Genomic DNA, 19179 nt, shown 5'->3' with positions numbered 1-19179 from the left:
CTCGGCCCGCTCAAAATAATAATGACCGAGACTTTCAGTACTTCCTTCGCGTGACGTCTAACCCTCTTACGTCATAATGTGACGTCAATGTAATGTGACGTCTTCAAATGTTAGAGTTTCTACCACAGACATACACACGCACAAACACACACACACACACACACGCACGCACAGACAGACAAAGTTACGATCGCATAGGCTACACTTACGTGAGCCAAAAACAACAAGCGACAAACAGCAAAAACAAACAACAACACACAACAAACAACAACAACAACACACAACAAACAACAACAACAACACACAACAAACAACACAACAACAACACACAACAAACAACAACAACACACAACAACAAACAACATACAAACAACAAACAACAACAACACACAACAAACAACAACAACACACAACAACATACAAACAACAAACAACAACAACACACAACAAACAACAACAACACACAACAACAAACAACATATAAACAACAAACAACAACAACACACAACAACAACACAACAACAAACAACAACACACCTTGTCCATCGCCCTGCCAGGTGTAGATGACGACCCCCGACACCTGCATCTTCTCGCCTAGGTCGACGGTCCACAGCGGGTACTTGCCGTAGAGGTTGTCCAGGATGGTGCAGCTCTGCAGGTTCAAATCCAGGTTGCCGTCCACCGCCCGGTCCGCGTGGCCCTCGGGCAGCTTGTGACGGATGTGACGCTTGTACTGAGTCTTTTTGTTGATCCACGAATCCTTCTTGAAGGCCAGGTTCTCCACTATGGAGGGAAAGAGTTGCTTGATTTTTATTGCAGAAGTATACGGTTTTAGGTAGAAGGCTAGTGTTATGCTTAGAACAAAAGAAAGAAAAGTAGGAAGGTTAAATATTAGTTGAATTACATTTGACTGAATATGAGAGAGAGAGAGAGACAGAGACACAGAGAGAGAGACAGAGAGAGAGACACACAGAGACAGAGAGAGAGAGAGGGGGAGGTGAGTCGGGGTTTGAAAAGTTATAACCAATGGCGACTTATGCAAGGTAAATGCAATTGTGTTGGAAAACAACATAAATGTGTGTACTACAATAGGGGTTCTGCATTCGATTGAAACCGAGATATAGCACGAAACTGCTTTAACGTTAATTAAAATAAATAATATTGATGACTACTTATAATGAAGCACAGCGAAACGTTTCTAGAGCTACACTCCTTTGACATCGAACCACCATTTCATACACACTCAAAAAAGTCTGCATAGTCTATCATGTATAACAAATAGTACACACATACGCTTTACTTCTCAAGGCTAATTCTGGCATCTTTTTACGCTGCCCAGAACACAATTATACCAACCGAAGATTTATAAACCGAATAACATGCATGAGTACAAGGAACATCATTCAAGCATCCGACAGTGACATAAACCAGACCAAAAAGAAATCTTCATCACTGCTTCCAAGGCGGGAGGCCTTCGTGATTTAAAGACCCTTATCTCTGAAGCCCGGCCTTTGATTCACAAAACACTTGAAATCGTGGGGAGACTTTGTCAGTGGCAGCTTAAAGGGTGCAAGTTAGGGGCAAATTACATCTGCGCAGAATCAGCGACACAGACGACGCACTGCAGATTATTGAGGTAATTCTTTTTTTTCCCAACCCGCTCCACGTTGCGTAAAAAGGAAACAGGCCAAGTACTCGTCATAATCCCTATCGCAGCATGCAGCGCCGCTGACTCTGCGCAGGTATAACTTGCCCCTTAACAATGAGATCCACGGGAGCAACCTTCATAATGCTAATGTCGGAAGAGGGGATTGCACATTTTGCGGGAACATTCTGCTGGAACCTGGTACTCTAGTGCCGGTTTGTTGTATGAATAACAGTATGTTGGATGCTTTTGCTCTCCTGTTTTTTTGTATCCCTCTCTTCTACAAGATGTTTTATATGTCTCTGAATGTTAGTGTTGGTCCTCAGTATACGTCTCTTTACACCCCCGGTATAGGGGTGTGTATAGGTTTCAATCGATGTGTTTGTGGCGGTGTTTGTGTTCGCAAGTAGATCTCAAGAATGAACAGACCGATCGTCACCAAACTTGGTGAACAGGTTCTATACATTCCTGAGACGGTCCTTACAAAAATTGGGACCAGTCAAACACACGGTTAGGGAGTTATTGGTGGATTAAAATTATACAACGACTTATAGACGGACACCCCCGTTGGTCAAAGGGAAATAACCTTCTCAGTTGGTGGCAGCGAGAATGGTTATTTCCCTTTGACCAACGGGGGTGTTTTTCCTATCAGAGGAATTTCTTGTTTTACTTGTGTCTCTGCTCTCTTTTTTTGCGTTTGTTCCTTTAAGCCTGATGCAAATTGGGCGAAATCTACTTCGCCAAGATGGCTGCACGATGCTTTGATATTGAAGTTTGGGTAAAAAGACCTCGCGAAGACACTTTGTGGTCAATACAGAACAGTCTTTAGCATCATTATTGGTTTAGTTCTCTTTCTACCCCTCTCTCGTAAACACACAGACATAGACAGACACACGCATCGACAGACAGAGTGGCATACACAATTAAACACACGCATATAATGTAGAACAACTGAAATACAAGGGGGGGGGGGGAGGGGGAAGGGAGGGGGGTGAAAGGGGGTGGGGGAGAGAGGGGAGCAATCTTTCATCTCACATCCATCACCGCCACTCTTGGTTGGAGCAAAGCTCCATAATAAAATCGCTTCCCACAGCCAAAGGTAAACAGCCTTGGACTGCCGCTTTTAAGCTAATATGCCAACCACAAATGCAAATGGACAACATAATTGTGTGTAATCTATGCAGTACTAAGTAATAACTAGGTCTGCAAGGACCTTCATAGTAAATCTTGAATGCATACTATGGCGGAAGATGTCTGGCTTAGATTAGAAAGCGATTTGATTAGACAGGCAGGGGGGTGAGTATTTACTTGAAGATTATAACATTACACTATAGAATGCAGATGTACAGGAGCTGTGCCTCAGAAGCGAGCGACGTCATACGTTGCGCGATACAAAAAAGACTACTACATGGCTTGCTGTGTGATACCAGTTAAAGTTTGTTTTAAATATTGAAATGCGAGCAATTGCTTAGTCATCGTGTGCAATGGAAAACTATTGATGAGGTCGCTGCCAGACTGTAGTTTGACACGACCTTATTTACATAATATGCACACATGTGAAGAGATGATGTATTTATCACATGGATGGTCTCTCACACGTACGTAGGATATATTTAGTTTTTAAACAATACTCACCGCATGGGGTGTCATCGTTGACTCTCATGAAGCCTTCAACGCATTCTCCTGAAAAATAAAGCAAAACATTAGAATACTCAAAGCAAATACTACGGGAAACGAAACATATGCATAGTTACCGACAAGCGGCAACATTGCAGAACAAGGGTATATACAAACTACGGAGAAACAGACAGACTAAAACACAGAGAGAGAAATCAAAAAAATGAATCGTACAGGCTAACTGAAACGTTACAAACGATACATGTAAATAACATGACAAAACCCCTCTCTTCCTCTCTTTGTTTGTCACTCTCTGTAAAGAGAGAGAGAGAGAGAGAGAGAGAGAGAGAGAGAGAGAGAGAGAGAGAGAGAGAGAGAGAGAGAGAGAGAGAGAGAGAGAGAGAGAGAGAGAGAGAGAGAGAGAGAGAGAGAGAGAGAGAGAGAGAGAGAGAGAGAGAGGGAGAGTACTTTTAAAGCTTCTTCCGCGAACGTCTACAAAATCAGTGTAATCATGTCCGGAGCGCTCTTTCACCCGCTAATCCCAACGAATTAATACTGTCATTTCAACGTATCCTTAGCAACCTGACAACAAGAACGTCAGTGACAGGAGGCGCGTTGGTCGCCGCTTTGCGCGCGACGAGCACGTCAACAATGCGCGTGACATGCAAATCATCCCGACCATCCCATGCCCTTCACAATGTGGTCTTTGTTAACCCAGGATCCGCAGTCCAACATGGTGGCCGCACGGAATGCTGAACTTGACTGGCCTTTGTCGTAAACTAGCACCCCTCTCGCCCCCCCCCCCCCCCCCCCACTTTTTTTTTTTTAAAGCTTCGAAAAAAATCTGCCAAAAATTAGTGTTTAAAGGAAGGAAGTGTTGAAGACGAGGTTAACGTCACGGTGCAGATGATTGGAACAAAAACACTAGGTTAAAACTAGTAATGCTGCGTCGCTCACAAGAAATAAAGGTTTTAGGTGTGACGAAAAAAAAGAACAGGCCCTGAGTACGGTGATAAATACAAGACTTATTTTACAACCATTTGAAAAATACATACATCCTCCGTGGCTGCTCGCATAACGAAATCGTTTTTCTCATGTTTTGAACTTGCAATGTTACAGCACAGAGCAGAGTCCCGCACTTTGCTTTGTGTATATCACGTGGCCACCCAAACACCCGCACAACGCAACATTTTCACGAGAAAAACACGTTTATTTGTTTGCTTTGTCTGTATTACACATTTCTACTTACATTTACCACTGACACACCAAATTGTATACTTTAGTTTGCAAATGAATCGTTATCATACAAAATAACGTTATCACGAGACGAACAGAGATCTCAGAGATCGTCTGCTTCTCAACTGCTTTGCACAAATCGTGTAATATCTATTTTTGCGGAAACCTTCCGAAGAAATGCAATCTCAGCGGCTTCCACCTGCAACATAGTCATGCTTATTTGGAATGTGACGTCCTGTACTTCGCCAGTCACACCTATCTCGAAAACTTAGCGTCGCACAGAACCAGCGCCCTTTCATTATAGGCTGTTTGCCTATTGTCTTTCTTCTTCCTCTTTGGCTATCCGGGATTGCTGCAGGTTTGTTTCCATCCGCAGTTTGCAATCAATCAATCAATCAATGAGTCTTATATCGCGCATATTCCGTGGGTACAGTTCTAGGCGCTCTGCAGTGATGCCGTGTGAGATGAAATTTTATACGGCCAGTAGATTGCAGCCATTTCGGCGCATATTTACCTTTCACGGCCTATTATTCCCAGTCACACGGGTATAGGTAGACAATTATTAACTGTGCCTAAGCAATTTTGCCAGGAAAGACCCTTTTGTCAATCGTGGGATCTTTAACGTGCACACCCAATGTAGTGTACACGGGGGGAGGTTCGGACACCGAAGAGAGTCTGCACACAAAGTTGACTCTGTGAAATAAATTTCCGCCGAACCTGGGATCGAACTCACGCTGACAGCGGCCAACTGAATACAAATCCAGCGCGCTACCAACTGAGCTATATCCCCGCCCTGGCAATAGCCATGCTTAGCACTAGTTTCGTTTAACGTCTATCACAGTAAACATGTAGAAGGTTTGAAACAGCTCATGTCTTTTCACATTTGTTTCTTGAAATCTTGTACACAACAATCTTGACTCAAACTGAATCGCTAATTTGTCAAATTAATTTAGCAACAACTCCAACCCAGCACATAACGCAGCCATGGTATTGATTGGTTGGTATGAGTGCAAGTGGACAGACGCTCTTGTTCCGTGTAAAAGCCTGGACATGTATATGGCGGTAAACATTCTAGTGCACTCTAAACAGGAGGGTTCTTCTTCTTCTTCTTCAGCGTTCCAGAATTTGTCTGGTTACGTCTTTGGTGTGAGCTCGTTTGCCCATTTGGGTTCCCCACACTATGCTCTGGGAGCATAGTCAGCTCACTCCGCTTTCGTTGAGTAGGCATGCTGGGTATTTTCGTGCTTCCACAACCCACCGAACTCCGACATGATCTTTTCCGTGCGCACTTGGTCTTGTGCCTGGAGGGTTCACTTTTTAACAGGTTTATGTAACAAGGTTAGAACACTTTGTGACATAGTACATAGTTCTACTGACGAAAGCTTCACACATAATACACACACAACGGTTGCTACTATTGCCAGTAGAACTATGTACTATGTCAAAGCGTGTTTACAATTTGTGACAGAAATGTGTAAGCAAATGGAACACTTCCCTTTATGCATGCGTGGAAGATGGTGCCGTTAGATCGCGCATACATACTCTAAACCGCTACAGTAAAACCTTCCCTTAGAAGGGGAGGTCTCAATGTAGCAGTTTGGGGACAGCGAACAAAAAAGATGGGTAAAAGGCTGGGGATCGCCGAGTTACAAAGGAGGAGGTGTCGCGAAAGGTTGTGGCAAGCATAACTCTGTAAGGTTAACCTTGTCACGCCGGTTTTGGCCCCTGTCTGTTGTTTGTGAGGATTGCGGTTTTTTTACTCCACTCTCCCTCCGTGCTGTTTTTGTAACTTTAGTGGAGGTAGGGGGCTGCTTGGTAGCCATGATCGTAACTCAGAACCAAATATAAAGAAACTATAGAGAGAGAGAGAGAGAGAGAGAGAGAGAGAGAGAGAGAGAGAGAGAGAGAGAGAGAAGGAGAGGGAGAGAGAGACAGACAGACTGACATACAGACAGACAGAGAGAGAGGAAGGGGGCGAAGGAGAAGACAAATATATGGACGCACAGAAAGAAAGTTCGAAAGAAAGACGAACGAAACAAAATACAGAAAACGAAAAAATAAACCAAAAAATTTATAAAAAAAAAAAAAAGCGAGATTGCAGGGAAGGAATTCGGGGGTGGCTGAGAGGAAGGGAGAGAAGCGCCGAGCCCAGATGTAAAACACTTGTAACCCTGTCAACCGAGTGCGTAACGGATGTCGTGAAAAATTGCCTATGCATATATATTCATTGTTAGAAATGCTGGGGCTTTGTCGAGAACAGCCCACATTCATAAAGGAGCATACACTGGATAGATGGACAATGTATGTTTCCTTGTCAGTTAGAGAACGTTTCTAGCGTACTCAAGCATAGTCCGCGCTTTCTTTTAAAGCTGAAGACTGTGTCGTTTTATGCAGCACACATTGCCAAAGCGCCAAGGGATCACTACAACATCTATATACGACTTGTGTCTGTCTGTGTGTGTGTGTGTGTGTGTGTGTGTGTGTGTGTGTGTGTGTGTGTGTGTGTGTGTGTGTGTGTTTGTGTGTGTCCGCGATGCCAAGCCAAAGTTCTTGATCGATCTTTTTCAAATTTGGATTCCGTATTCAGCTACATCCCGGACATAACCTCATCGATGAGATATTTCAACACGTGCTCTCAGCGCGCAGCGCTGAACCGATTTTTAAGTTTTTCTCTAGATCCATTTCCAGTAACTCTTCCTTATCTTCTCCAGTGTTTTCAGCGTTTACCTCCCTTCCTTCGTGTGGCGTCAATCCATATTCCCGTTACTACGTTACTATTTTTAGAATGTCACTGCACTGTCCAGAACGCTTTCCTTACACCCGTAAGTTGTCCTTAGTGTAAAAGTGAAAAGGTCGAATCAATTTATGGCCACGCGAAAAATACACTGTCATCTATCTCTATATATTTATAGATATAGATATCTATATATATATACGACTTGTGTCTGTGTGTGTGTGTGTGTGTGTGTGTGTGTGTGTGTGTGTGTGTGTGTGTGTGTGTGTGTGTGTGTGTGTGTGTGATTGATCGCCATGCACGGCCAAAGTTCTCGATGGATCTGCTTCAAATTTGGTGTCCATATTCAGATACACCCTGCACAAAATCTGGTCGATGAGATATTTCAACACGTGCTCTCAGCGCGCAGCGCTGAACCGATTTTGGTTCCACCTCAGCTACCCGGGCCCCCATACCGACACACCAAAGCCAAAGTTCTCGGTGGATCTTTTTCAAATTTGGACACCGTATTCAGCTACACCCCGGACACAATATCATCGATGAGATATTTCAACACGTGCTCTCAGCGCGCACCGCTGAACCGAATTTGGTTTTTGTGTTCATTTCACCATTATAAGTAACTCTTCCTTATCTTCTCCATGTTTTCAGCGTTTACCTCCCTTCCTTCGTATGGTGCACTATAGTAGGGGGGCATCTTCGGATATTCCCGGCGTTCTGTTACTATTTTTAGAAGGTCACCGCAGTGTCCAGAACGTAAATTGGACCCGTAAATTATCCTCACTGTAAAAGTGCAAAGGTCGAATCAATTTATAGCCACGCGAAAAATACACTGTCATCTATCTCTCTATAGATACGGCTTCTCTGTGTTTGTGTGTGTGTGTGTGTGTGTGTGTGTGTGTATGTCTCTATGTGAGCAACACCTGTGCATTGTTCAGTTCTGTTTGTGATGTGGTCTGGCGGCTTTTGTGTAATTTTATGTACTGGCCTTCCTTTGAGAAGCCATAACAGTTCAAAAGGGCTTAGAGATAAGCTCTAATTTGCTCAGTCCTGTTTGAGTGGAGTTCGCCTCCTAAGGTGATTAACACGGTTACATTCGTCGACAAGGATGGGACTCGATATGGTCAGGAATGGCATTATGGCCACTGAATCATTTTCGTGCTGTTCCCATTCCACGAATCTGGGAGGGACCTAAGCTTGGCGGGTCCATTGTTCGGACCCGGCGAAGCCGGCGTACGGCTCTAAGTACTTCTTCCCGGCGAAGCCGGCTACCCGGCGAAGCGGGTATTCATTCTAGTACATATATATATATATATATATATATATATATATATATATATATATACGGCTTCTCTGTGTGTGTGTGTATGTGTTTGTGTGTGTGTGTGGGCAACACCTGTGGGTTGTAGAGTTCTGTTTGTGATGTGGTCTGGCGGCTTTGGTGTGACTGTATGTTCAGGCCTTCCTTCGAAAAGCCATAACATTTATTCTCAATCCCGTTTGAGTGGACTTTGCCTTCAAAGGTGATTGTGGTGTTTCTGCACTCGGTTACATTTGGTGTCGTCGACTGCGATTGGACTCGACATGAAATGTTCAGGCCACTGAATCATTTTCGTGCTATTCCCATTCCACCTGGGAGGGACCTAAGCTTGGCGGGTCCATAGTTTGGAACTTTGGGGACAAAGTTCATTCAAAGGGGGTCGAGTGTGACAGGGAGACTACCGTCGCCCTTCACAGCAGACTCTGCAGAGTTGTTCGCCTGAGAAGTTGCGGTCTTTCCTTGCATGTACCCGTAAGTTGTCCTCACTGTAAAAGTGCAAAGGTCGAATCTATTTATCGAAAAATCCACTGTCATCTATCTCTATATATACACAAAGAAAAAAGCCAAGCACCCCCCTTCAATTTCGCAATGACTGATTTTTAAAGTTATGGTATGGAAACAGTAAGTTCAGGAGCTCGGTTTGACAAATGTTATCGACAAGAGCAACTCTTTGGAAATAACATCACACAAGAAAACTCCAGTTTTGATTGGTTTTAATCGTGATTTGGTACCTTGCCAAAAAGTGACGTTTTAACCCTAAAACAGTACCCCTGATAAGTATGGAGCTGCAAGCTGAAAAAGACAGGTTTAGGTAAATGTGTCATGAAAAAAATGTAATTGAGAGTGCTCAGATGGCATACGCGATTCAAAAGTTCAATATCGAGTGAAACCCCCGCGTGCCCGGATGACGGCGTCAACCCTGCGTCTCATCCCTCCAGTCACACGTCGGATCTGTTCACGGGTCACTTGCAACCACTCACGATGCAAAGCTGCCTCCAATTCACGTAATGTCTGCACAGGAGGCTGCAGAGCTTGTATACGACGCCCCAGGATGTCCCAAACATGCTCCAGTGGATTAAGATCTGGACTCATTGCCGGCCATGGGAGTGTTGTTACAGCGTTGTTCTGGAGGTAGTCCACTACTGCCCTGGATCGATGAGGCCTGGCGTTATCATCCATGTACACGGGTCTTGTGGCAAGTGGGTGGTTGTCAAAATGAGTAACGACAACAGGTTCCAGGACATGTCGCATATACTGATCACCCGTGAGGTTGCCACGTACGGTGACAAGGTCTAGCTTGCAGTCATGGGAAATGCAACCCCAAACCATGACTGACCCGCCACCGAATGGAACAGTTTGTCTGATGTTCCTGGGTGTATAGGCCGTGTTCCTGTGCCTCCATACCCTCAGTCGGCCGTCAGTGACATGGAGAAGGAATCTGCTTTCGTCCGACCAGTGGATCCTCCTCCACGTTCTCAGGTTCCATCTTTGCCGTGCCAGACACCATGCCAAGCGTCTTCTCTTGTGGTCATCTGTCAGTCGGGGACGCTTAATGACTCTTCGGGCTGCCATTCCTGCAGCTTTCAAGCGGTTTCGTACGGTCCTGGTTGACAGATGTCGATTTGGAAGCCATGCTCGTTTCAGGACGGTACTCGTTGAAAATGGCTCACGCCGAATTATTCGGAGAAAAGCTCGGTCTTCACGTTCTGACGTCACACGGGGTCGCCCTGACTGTGGACGGTCCTTCACAGCACCAGTCTGACGATGTTTGCGTACCAAACGGCTGATGACTGTGTAGTGGTAGCCAAGTTGACGACCAATCGCTTTGAAGGATGCTCCTGTAGCATGCATTCCTATAATCTGCCATCGGATCGCCTCTGATAATCGTCTTCTCGCCATGTTCACAGAGAATGTTTGCAAATTGTCGTCGCCCAGTGTTAAATACAGAAATTTGCAGCGTGAGCATACTGCCTTTTTTAACATTCATGGGTTGCATGCTGCACGTGCTTCTCACAGGCAGTGGCGACACAATCTTGACGCGTGAACTTCCCAACCTTATTATGGAAACCCATGTATGTCATTACGAAGAAAAAAAATGGTAAAACAAATTTGACTCAATTATTATCACAAATTCATTCGGGGGGTGCTTGGCTTTTTTCTTTGTGTATATTTATATATATAGAGAGAGATATATACGGCTTCTGTGTCTGTGTGTGTGTGTGTGTGTGTGTGTATGTGTGGAGGCAACACCTGTGGATTGTAGAGTTCTGTTTGTGATGGGGTCTGGCGGCTTATGTCTGTCTGTATGTTCTGGCATTTGAGAAGCCACAACAGATAATATAGGGATTAGAAATAAGCTCTAACAATTCTCAATCCCGTTTGAGAGGACTTCGCCTTCAACGGTGATTGTGGTGAACCGCCAAGCTGTCTGTCTCTGTCTCGCGATTCACCCCGGCGAAGCCGGATATTCCTCTAGTAATATATATATATGTCTTTTCAATGATTTTGCTGATGTGCTATACACACTTTTGATCAAGCAGTCTCGTTTAAAACTATCAATACTCACAACACCTTGCAAAATAGTCTTCATATGATCTCACTTGAAGGCAAAGTCTTTAAATACATACAGATTACCGTTTCCAATGCTAGACATCCGTGCGTGCAAAGAAACATAACAACACTCAAATGACAGCAAAAAGCTCAAAGAACTCACGATTATTTTTTAATTTAAGAGCAAGACTCGCCGCAAGATATTACTATTTGTGTTTGTTTTGTTTTTAGGATCACCACAATAAACTAATAGCTTGTGATTAATACTAGAAAACCATGCTTATTATTTTGTGTACCAATTAAATGTAGAATAACAAAGCTGTTTAAACCAGCACTCGCGGTGGGTTCATGACGGGCCATAGGGTGAACAACTCGACGAGTTCTCGCGGTGAGAAATACAATCTTGATATTATTCGTTGTAAACAATGTCTTCTCCCCTTTTTATTTATTTATTTATTAATGCCGTGTGAGATGGAATTTTTTACACAATATATCACGCATTCACATCGGCCAGTAGATCGACTGCCTTTAGGCGCTGCATCCACCTTTCACGGCCTATTATTCCAGGTCACACGGGTATTTTGGTGGACATTCAATCAACCCCTCCCTTCAGTAATTAAACAAAACAAGAAAATCAATCTATCAACCAATTGCAGGTGTACAATGGGAAACTTCTTTCATTACCCCCTTGATTAGGCAAACAAAAAATAGGTGTGGTTACGGTAACATAGCCAAAAAAAATATGGTAGGTAGGTAGGCAATCACTTTTTTTTTTAAACTTTTTTTTCTAATGTGTACAAATTAAACCTACTTGACAGGGAAATAAGTGTGCGACTCGGGCGCTTTCGCTTTCTTTGCGTTTTTTGCACTCGTTTTTTTTTGTTGTGTTTTTTTGGACAAATGTAATAAAAAGTTATAGGATCGGCCCCTAAAAATAGGGTAGGTCGGGTTACCGTAACCACACCTATTTTTTTTAGGCCTTAAAGAACCCCGTTCCTTTTAAGACCCCGTTTTCTCCTATTTTCTGTTCATAAAATCTGACACGGTATCCCCTTTTTTTTAAGACTCCCTCCTTTTTTGTTCAACATTTAGTCAAGTTTTGACTTAACGCTTTAACATAGACTTGGAATCGAGACGAGGGTAGTGGTATTTGAATGTTTGCGTGAGTGTGTGTATGTGTTGAGCGATTCGCGGTCGCGGGGAATCGGTACAGTCTTGGTGAAAAAATACAGTGCGTTCAGTTTCAGTAGTCGACAGATTTGACTAAATGTATCAATTTCGCTTTACGCGACTTGTTAAGACCTGATTTTCTCAGAATTTTGGAGGTCCTAAAAGGGGGGTTCCTCTGTTCAGTAAAACACAATACACAGCAGCTGCGCAAAAAAACAAACCAAAAAAAACTTATAGACAGCCCACAGGTGTGTACTTCTTTGTGGACAGGTATGTGTTGAGGTGGCCTGCAGTCTCCGGGTGTGACTCCTGCTATTAATTAGAGGACAGGTGAGATATAGGGGCAAGGTTCATCGGATCACTCCTTTTCACCCGTGTCGTTAACCTTTTCTTCCCTGACAAATGTTTGACATTGCTTTTCTTTCTTCGCATTAACCTCATCTGGGTGGCTTTTTGGTCTTAGACTGTTGAGGGGGGATGATTTGACATAACCTAGCATCTGTGGCGCAATGAAGGCACAGCCAGAAACAAATATGAGTACAAATAAGGAGACCTTTCGGAAAACTGATGTATTATCAGTTAAATCATTAACACTTTATTCCAAAACTAAGCAAAAAACATCAACTTAAAGTACAGTCCAAATACCAGTAGTTTCTTGACGTTTAACTCGTAGCCCGTGCCTCTGATTGTTCCTTCTCCTCTTCCTTCTTCAAAATCATTAATTCTAAATTCTTAATTTCTCAGAATCTAAACTTAACAGATTCGACCCTCAGTATTCTCTTAGCCTTTGTGTAAAAAAAAACCCCGAGCTTAAAACTGTAACATTCAACTTATTTGATACAACGGCTTTTGTTTTATCTAAATCTGGTCAAAAGCATCATTTTCCAAGCTACTCAATCATACAATTATCAAGACAAGATATGCGTCATATTGGTCCAAAGTTGTTTTTGTCTCATCGCCATACCACATACATCTTTTAAATATAGTTCTGCGATAAAAGCTAGGACGCCGACACATTAATTCCCTTCAGGTAAATATACGTGTTCACGTGGGCGCTCACAGTACGTACGACATGTTGTAGGTGTTCTTGTCTCAACGTGGCTTTTATGCAAGGATGCGTGAAGACAAAATGGCCAGCTAGTCTGAAAATCATACTAACCTTGAGATTCCGAATGTAGGTGTGATTTTTCTTAAAGAGGTAGGTGGTTTAGGTTTGCAAGAGAGGGAGAGGGGGGGTAGATAAAAAGAGAGAGAGGGGATGGGGGGGAGAGAGAGAGAGACAGACAGACAGACAGACAGACAGACAGACAGAGACAGACAGACAGACAGAGACAGACAGATAGAGCTTCTGTGTTGCTGTCACTGTCGTTGCTCCTGACACGATTCTATTTCTTGGTTGTTCAGATACAGGGTGACCCAAAAAAAAGAGTACCCAAACAAAACGTCATAAATTGAACAAAAATAAAGCAATCTTCATAAAATTTATTTACACACACAAGTAGCCTCTGCATGATTTGCACAGAAAATTTTAGCGTTCAAGCTTGTCTTTCAGGAAAGTTATGCTCATTCTACAGAACATGCTCCAAATGGCCTCCCCCGGATTTAAATCCCCCAGATTTCTATCTTTGGGGGTTCCTGAAAGACAACGTCTACAGGAACAACCCACAGACAATCACAGAACTCAAGAGAGCCATCACAACAACCATTCGCGGAATCTCGCAACAGGAGTGTGTGCGGGTGATTGATAACTTTGCGCGACGAGTTCAAGTTTGCCTGCAGCGGCGCGGAGGCCATTTGGAGCATGTTCTGTAGAATGAGCATAACTTTCCTGAAAGACAAGCTAGAACGCTAACATTTTCTGTGCAAATCATGCAGAGGCTTCTTGTGTGAGTAAATAAATGTTATGAAGATTGCTTTATTTTTGTTCAATTTATGACGTTTTGTTTGGGTACTCTTTTTTTTGGGTCACCCTGTATATTAATGTTTATTTTTTAAGCCTCAAAGCCCCCCCCCCCCTCCCCCCCCTGCTTTCCCCCACCACCCAATACCCCATCTCCCCAAGCTACATTTCCTATTGTTTTGTAAGCGTCACGTTTCCACGGAATGCAAACACTGTATCGTCGTGGTTTTACTGGAAGTCTCCACATCAAAATCTCGACTGTTAGCCTCCTCTTTGTGGGCTGAATTTTACCAACTCTTTCGCGCTTAATTAGCACTACGTAGCATTAATTAGCACTACGTAGCATTAAAAAGACAGGACTTCAAATACAAATACAAATTCTCAAGGCACAGGACACCGGCGACATACGCATTCTTCACTGCATCGTCGCTATTGTTTCAATGTCATGTATTTTTGCCTGAATGCCGAGTGCAAAGCTTCCAGACAGGGATAATTGTGGTGTGTGTTTTAAAATGCCCGGGGTAAGGAAACAGTAAATCCCTGGCAGACAGAGCGCCCCGCCCTCAGGTAAGTGGCAGGTGGGGATTTACCTTGTCACGATGCCTGTGCTCGTGCAGAGAGGTTAAAATTATAACCTCAGCACAAACGGGGTCCCGTGCCGTCACTGAGCGGTTTCGAAAATATGCATGCTCTCCATGTTTCAATGTCTCTCATTTTTTGCCTGAGTAATGAGTTTGAGGATGACAGTCGTTTATTCATGTCAATACTTCTTATTCTTTCAGGTGCCAGGAGAATGGTTCCGTATAACTTTCGCTTACTCCATAACACATGTCGTATGCATTTAGAGCGCTTACTTCCCTTTGGTTACTTGATTGCATGCTCTCATGTTTGATTGATAGTACCGTCTTTGCTCAAGGTGAATATTGTATGTGTTTTTAATTGTACAGAAAGATAGTGCAGAAGCATCAGCACACAGACTTCTTTCGGCAATAGAACGCCTTTAAGACTTCTTTTCATGGACAATTCAGTCACAGAATAGTGTCACAAAGTTTTTTAATTTTGTTTTTGAACGGAAAGGGAAGTGGAGTCACGTACTACTATCAGACAGAACGAGATGGGTAACTTCAGATCAGCATACGGGTGCTTTTCTGAACAAACACTTTGCAGCCGTGCACACGGAGACAACACGTTGTTTCAAGGATCTCGTACGTTGACTCCATGTATTCCTGGACATTCTCGCGTGCCTATAGTTGGGATTTTAACACCTTTGCACCTCATTTAATTTCAACATTATTCCTGCTTAATGTTCACATTCCGACGTGGTAATCGTTTATACGCACGCAGAAAATTTGGACTTTTGAACAATGAATTCAATTTCCGCCAAGATCACTTGTGCAACTAGTCAGACAATTCTCTTTTAATGTTTGTCTGTCCTTAAAAAAAAATGTATACGCAAAAGTGGTAGAATTTTAATTAAAAGTGTTTTACAAATCACCCTCTTCTGTGGGGGTTGACGTGAAAAGAAGGGGTGTCAATAAACATCATTACCATTGGCAATGACAATGCAGTCACAGATCACGTGATATCGTGTGTGTGTGTGTGTGTGTGTGTGCGTGCGTGCGTGCGTGCGTGCATGCGTGCGTGTGTGTGTGAGTTTGTGTGTATATATGTGTATGTGCGTGCGTGTGCGCGTGCGTGCGTGCGAGAGAGAGAGAGAGAGAGAGAGAGAGAGAGAGAGAGAGAGAGAGAGAGAGAGAGAGAGAGAGAGAGAGAGAGAGACAGAGAGAGAGACAGAGAGAGAGACAGAGAGATGCCAATGTTCCTCGACTGTCTCGAATTTCGCTGTATTGCAAAAAGGAGCGACAACCTGGCTGTTTGTGAGCAGGTATGTGAATGTGTTGACCTTCTCGGAACTGATTCAACCCGAAAGAAATATGGCTGTCAACCCGATTGTATTCCAGTTCCACTACCTGAGGCCGACCTTTCTCAAAAACAAACAAGTCGCGTAAGGCGAAATTACTACATTAATTTTAGTCAAGCTGTGGAACTCACAGAATGAAACTGAACGCACTGCATTTTTTCACAATGACCGTAGTCCGCCGCTTGTGCAAAACGGAGTGAAACTGACGAGCCTGTTCAGCGCGGTAGTGGTTTCGCTGTGCTGCATAGCACGCTTTTCTGTAGGCCTACCTCTCTTCGGTTTAACTTTCTGAGCGTGTTTTTAATCCAAACATATCATATCTATACGTTTTTGGAATCAGGAACCGACAAGGAATAAGATGAAATTGTTTTTAAATCGATTTCGGAAATTCAATTTTGATCATAATTTTTATATTTTTAATTTTCAGAGCTTGTCTTTAATCCAAATATAACATATTTATATGTTTTTGGAATCAGGAAATGATGTAAAATAAGATGAACGTAAATTTGGATCGTTTTATATAAAAACAAAATTATTACAATTTTCAGATTTTTATTGTCCAAAGTCATTAATTAATTTTTAAGCCACCAGGCTGAAATGCAATACCGAAGTCCGGCCTTCGTCGAAGATTGCTTTACAAAAATGTCAATCAATTTGATTGAAAAATGAGGGTGTGACAGTGCCGCCTCAACTTTTACAAAAAGCCGGATATGACGTCATCAAAAGTATTTATCGAAAAAATTAAAAAAAAGTCCGGGGATATCATTCCCAGGAACTCTCATGTCAAATTTCATAAAGATCGGTCCAGTAGTTTGGTCTGAATCGCTCTACACACACACACGCACAGACAAACACACACACATACACCACGACCCTCGTCTCGATTCCCCCTCTATGTTAAACCATTTAGTCAAAACTTGACTAAATGTAAAAAGAATAGAATAGAGAATATTACTCAGAACATTTGGTGTGGTGAGTGTTTAGTCTTTGTTGAAAGAGAACAGCGGATAATGTTACTATTACAAGCGAGGTTGGGAAGGACGTTGGTGGCAATCAGCTGATGATAGTGCTCAGAGGCATACTCTTTGAGAAAACACGACGGCTCACTGTCTCAGAATTTGCCAGGCTTGTAAACGGAAAAGTACCATCCCTTCACTTGAAGACATACTACAAATCAACACTCTCACTGCTTGCTGTGGTAATGTGACTTTTTTGATGAATTAATTAAAAAAAAAATTTAAAAAAAAACAAGAGTGTCTTTTAGAATTGCCGCTGTGGGCAGGGAACATCTAGGCTGTTGTTGGTATGAGACCAAGTAGAGGACAAGTCTTATCTTACGCAAAATGGAAAAAAAAACAAAAAAATAAAAAATTTAAAAAAAGCCTGACTAGATCTGAGACGATGATCAAATGTGACCCTCCACCACGGAATGAGTCGCATGTCACCTTTGCATGATTTTCATATTTTTACATTTTCCTAAAGAGTTTTTTTATGCTCTATCCAGTGGTGAAACCCGTTTTAGAAAAGCGCAAGAACTGTTTGAGTTATAAGCCTGTGACTAAGGTGACACTCACAGTGATGTTCCTAGGACTGGAGGGCAACAGGACAAAATGTCCTGAATCAAAAAACTAATAGGACATCATGTCCTGACTACAAAAAAACAATAGGACATTCAGATCAAGCGAACCAATCACCTTTTTAGATGACTGAGAATATATGAATAAAGGCAAATAAAAACTGAACAGTTCCAAATTTATTTTAATATTTTAAATGCAACAGTGTTCAGTAGGGTTACTTTCACACACACAGACACATGCTTCAGAATGTCATAAGTGATCTTTCACACACACTCACACACACACACACACACACACACACACACACACACACACACACACACACACACACACACACACTCACACACACACACACACACACACACACACAGCCTTTTTGTGATCGTCTGTTCGTACATGGTCTGCCAGTGCGGATTTGCGAAAGTTGCTGCAACCAACGGTGAACGAGTTTGAGGCAACGCCATCCTCCTGACAGATGGTGCAGAACATCAGTTCTTTTTCTTTGCTGTAGCTGAGCCAAGGGAACATAGAAAACCAGCTCTGCACAAACTTTCTGGTCGCCCCTACTTTCGTTTCTTGCGTCTCTTCCTGCGTCTCTTCCTGAGGTTGTAGATCTATTGGCTCACCTTCTGAGGCTTCAGTCTTCGACGGGGCCGAAGGCCCTGCAACTTGACTGTCCGTGTCATCCTCTTTTTTTTAACAAAGCCACTCAAAAGTGTCTGCCCTTTTCCCACGCAAACCTTTTTCTTCGGCGGCATCTTTGCAGAACCATGATGTGGCGGCGGAAGTAAAGTGTCGCTGTCAAAAGTAGCGAGAGTTGTGGCTCTTGTAATATTGTTCGGTCGAGAGTTGCGTCCCTTGTGTTATTGTTCGACCGAGAGTGAAAATTGAAGTTCAAGTAGGCCCCGATTCGAACTCGTTTTAACGGGGTTTGATACTTCAGTTTGTACAGATTCTTCTTGCAGTGACCGCTCTAGACGTAATACTATCGGACAATGACCGCTGACTTCGCGATCGGATCGGACATTTGACGGGACAGAGGTGTTTGCAATCGGTCATTTTACAACCTAAATCGGTCTATGACCGATGACCGACGCCTCGGAACATCACTGCACTCACACTGTTACCAGACACTCCCCGGACTTATATTAAGCCTAGCGCAGAACCGCGCGAGGTGACATGCGACTCATTTCGTGGTGGAGGGTCACAAATAGAAGACAAGAGTTCACATTTTCAATTGTATAATAAACATTGTATCGATTAGTTATATTCTACATAATACCCGAAACAGGAATGCATCTTTAAAGATGCTAAGTCTACCTTTGCACTCCCATCCACACTTATGGTTTTGGACCAAACCAAGGCACAACCCAAGCTCGGGGAACGGGCAGACATCTTGTTTAAAACACTCCCCGCGTCTGTGTGTGTGTCTGTCTAGAGTTGCATCACCCACAGTCGGCATGTGGTTTGTATTTATGTACGTGTACGCCTTCGATTATTTTCCAGTTGCG

The 19179-nt window shown here is 43.1% G+C and overlaps 1 protein-coding gene across 3 annotated transcripts in view; it reads right to left on the bottom strand.

Moving 5' to 3' along the window:
* The window catches only part of LOC138970642 (lactadherin-like), a 111543-nt gene that overhangs the window by 8500 nt on the left and 83864 nt on the right, over nt 1–19179 (bottom strand). For all 3 annotated transcript variants that reach the window (XR_011457034.1, XM_070343107.1, XM_070343108.1), the window contains 2 exons: nt 3281–3328; nt 538–783 (listed from right to left, as the gene is read on the bottom strand). Coding sequence is in view for 2 of the 3 variants with exons in the window: in XM_070343107.1 (XP_070199208.1) it covers nt 538–783; nt 3281–3328 (294 nt within the window). In the remaining variant the exon portion in view is untranslated. The remainder of the gene's footprint in view (nt 1–537; nt 784–3280; nt 3329–19179) is intronic.

The sequence above is a fragment of the Littorina saxatilis genome, linkage group LG7 (assembly GCF_037325665.1).
Source record: "Littorina saxatilis isolate snail1 linkage group LG7, US_GU_Lsax_2.0, whole genome shotgun sequence".
NCBI lineage: Eukaryota > Metazoa > Mollusca > Gastropoda > Littorinimorpha > Littorinidae > Littorina > Littorina saxatilis.
Note: the sequence above shows the minus strand (reverse complement) of the source record. Positions and strands in the feature narration are given on the sequence as shown.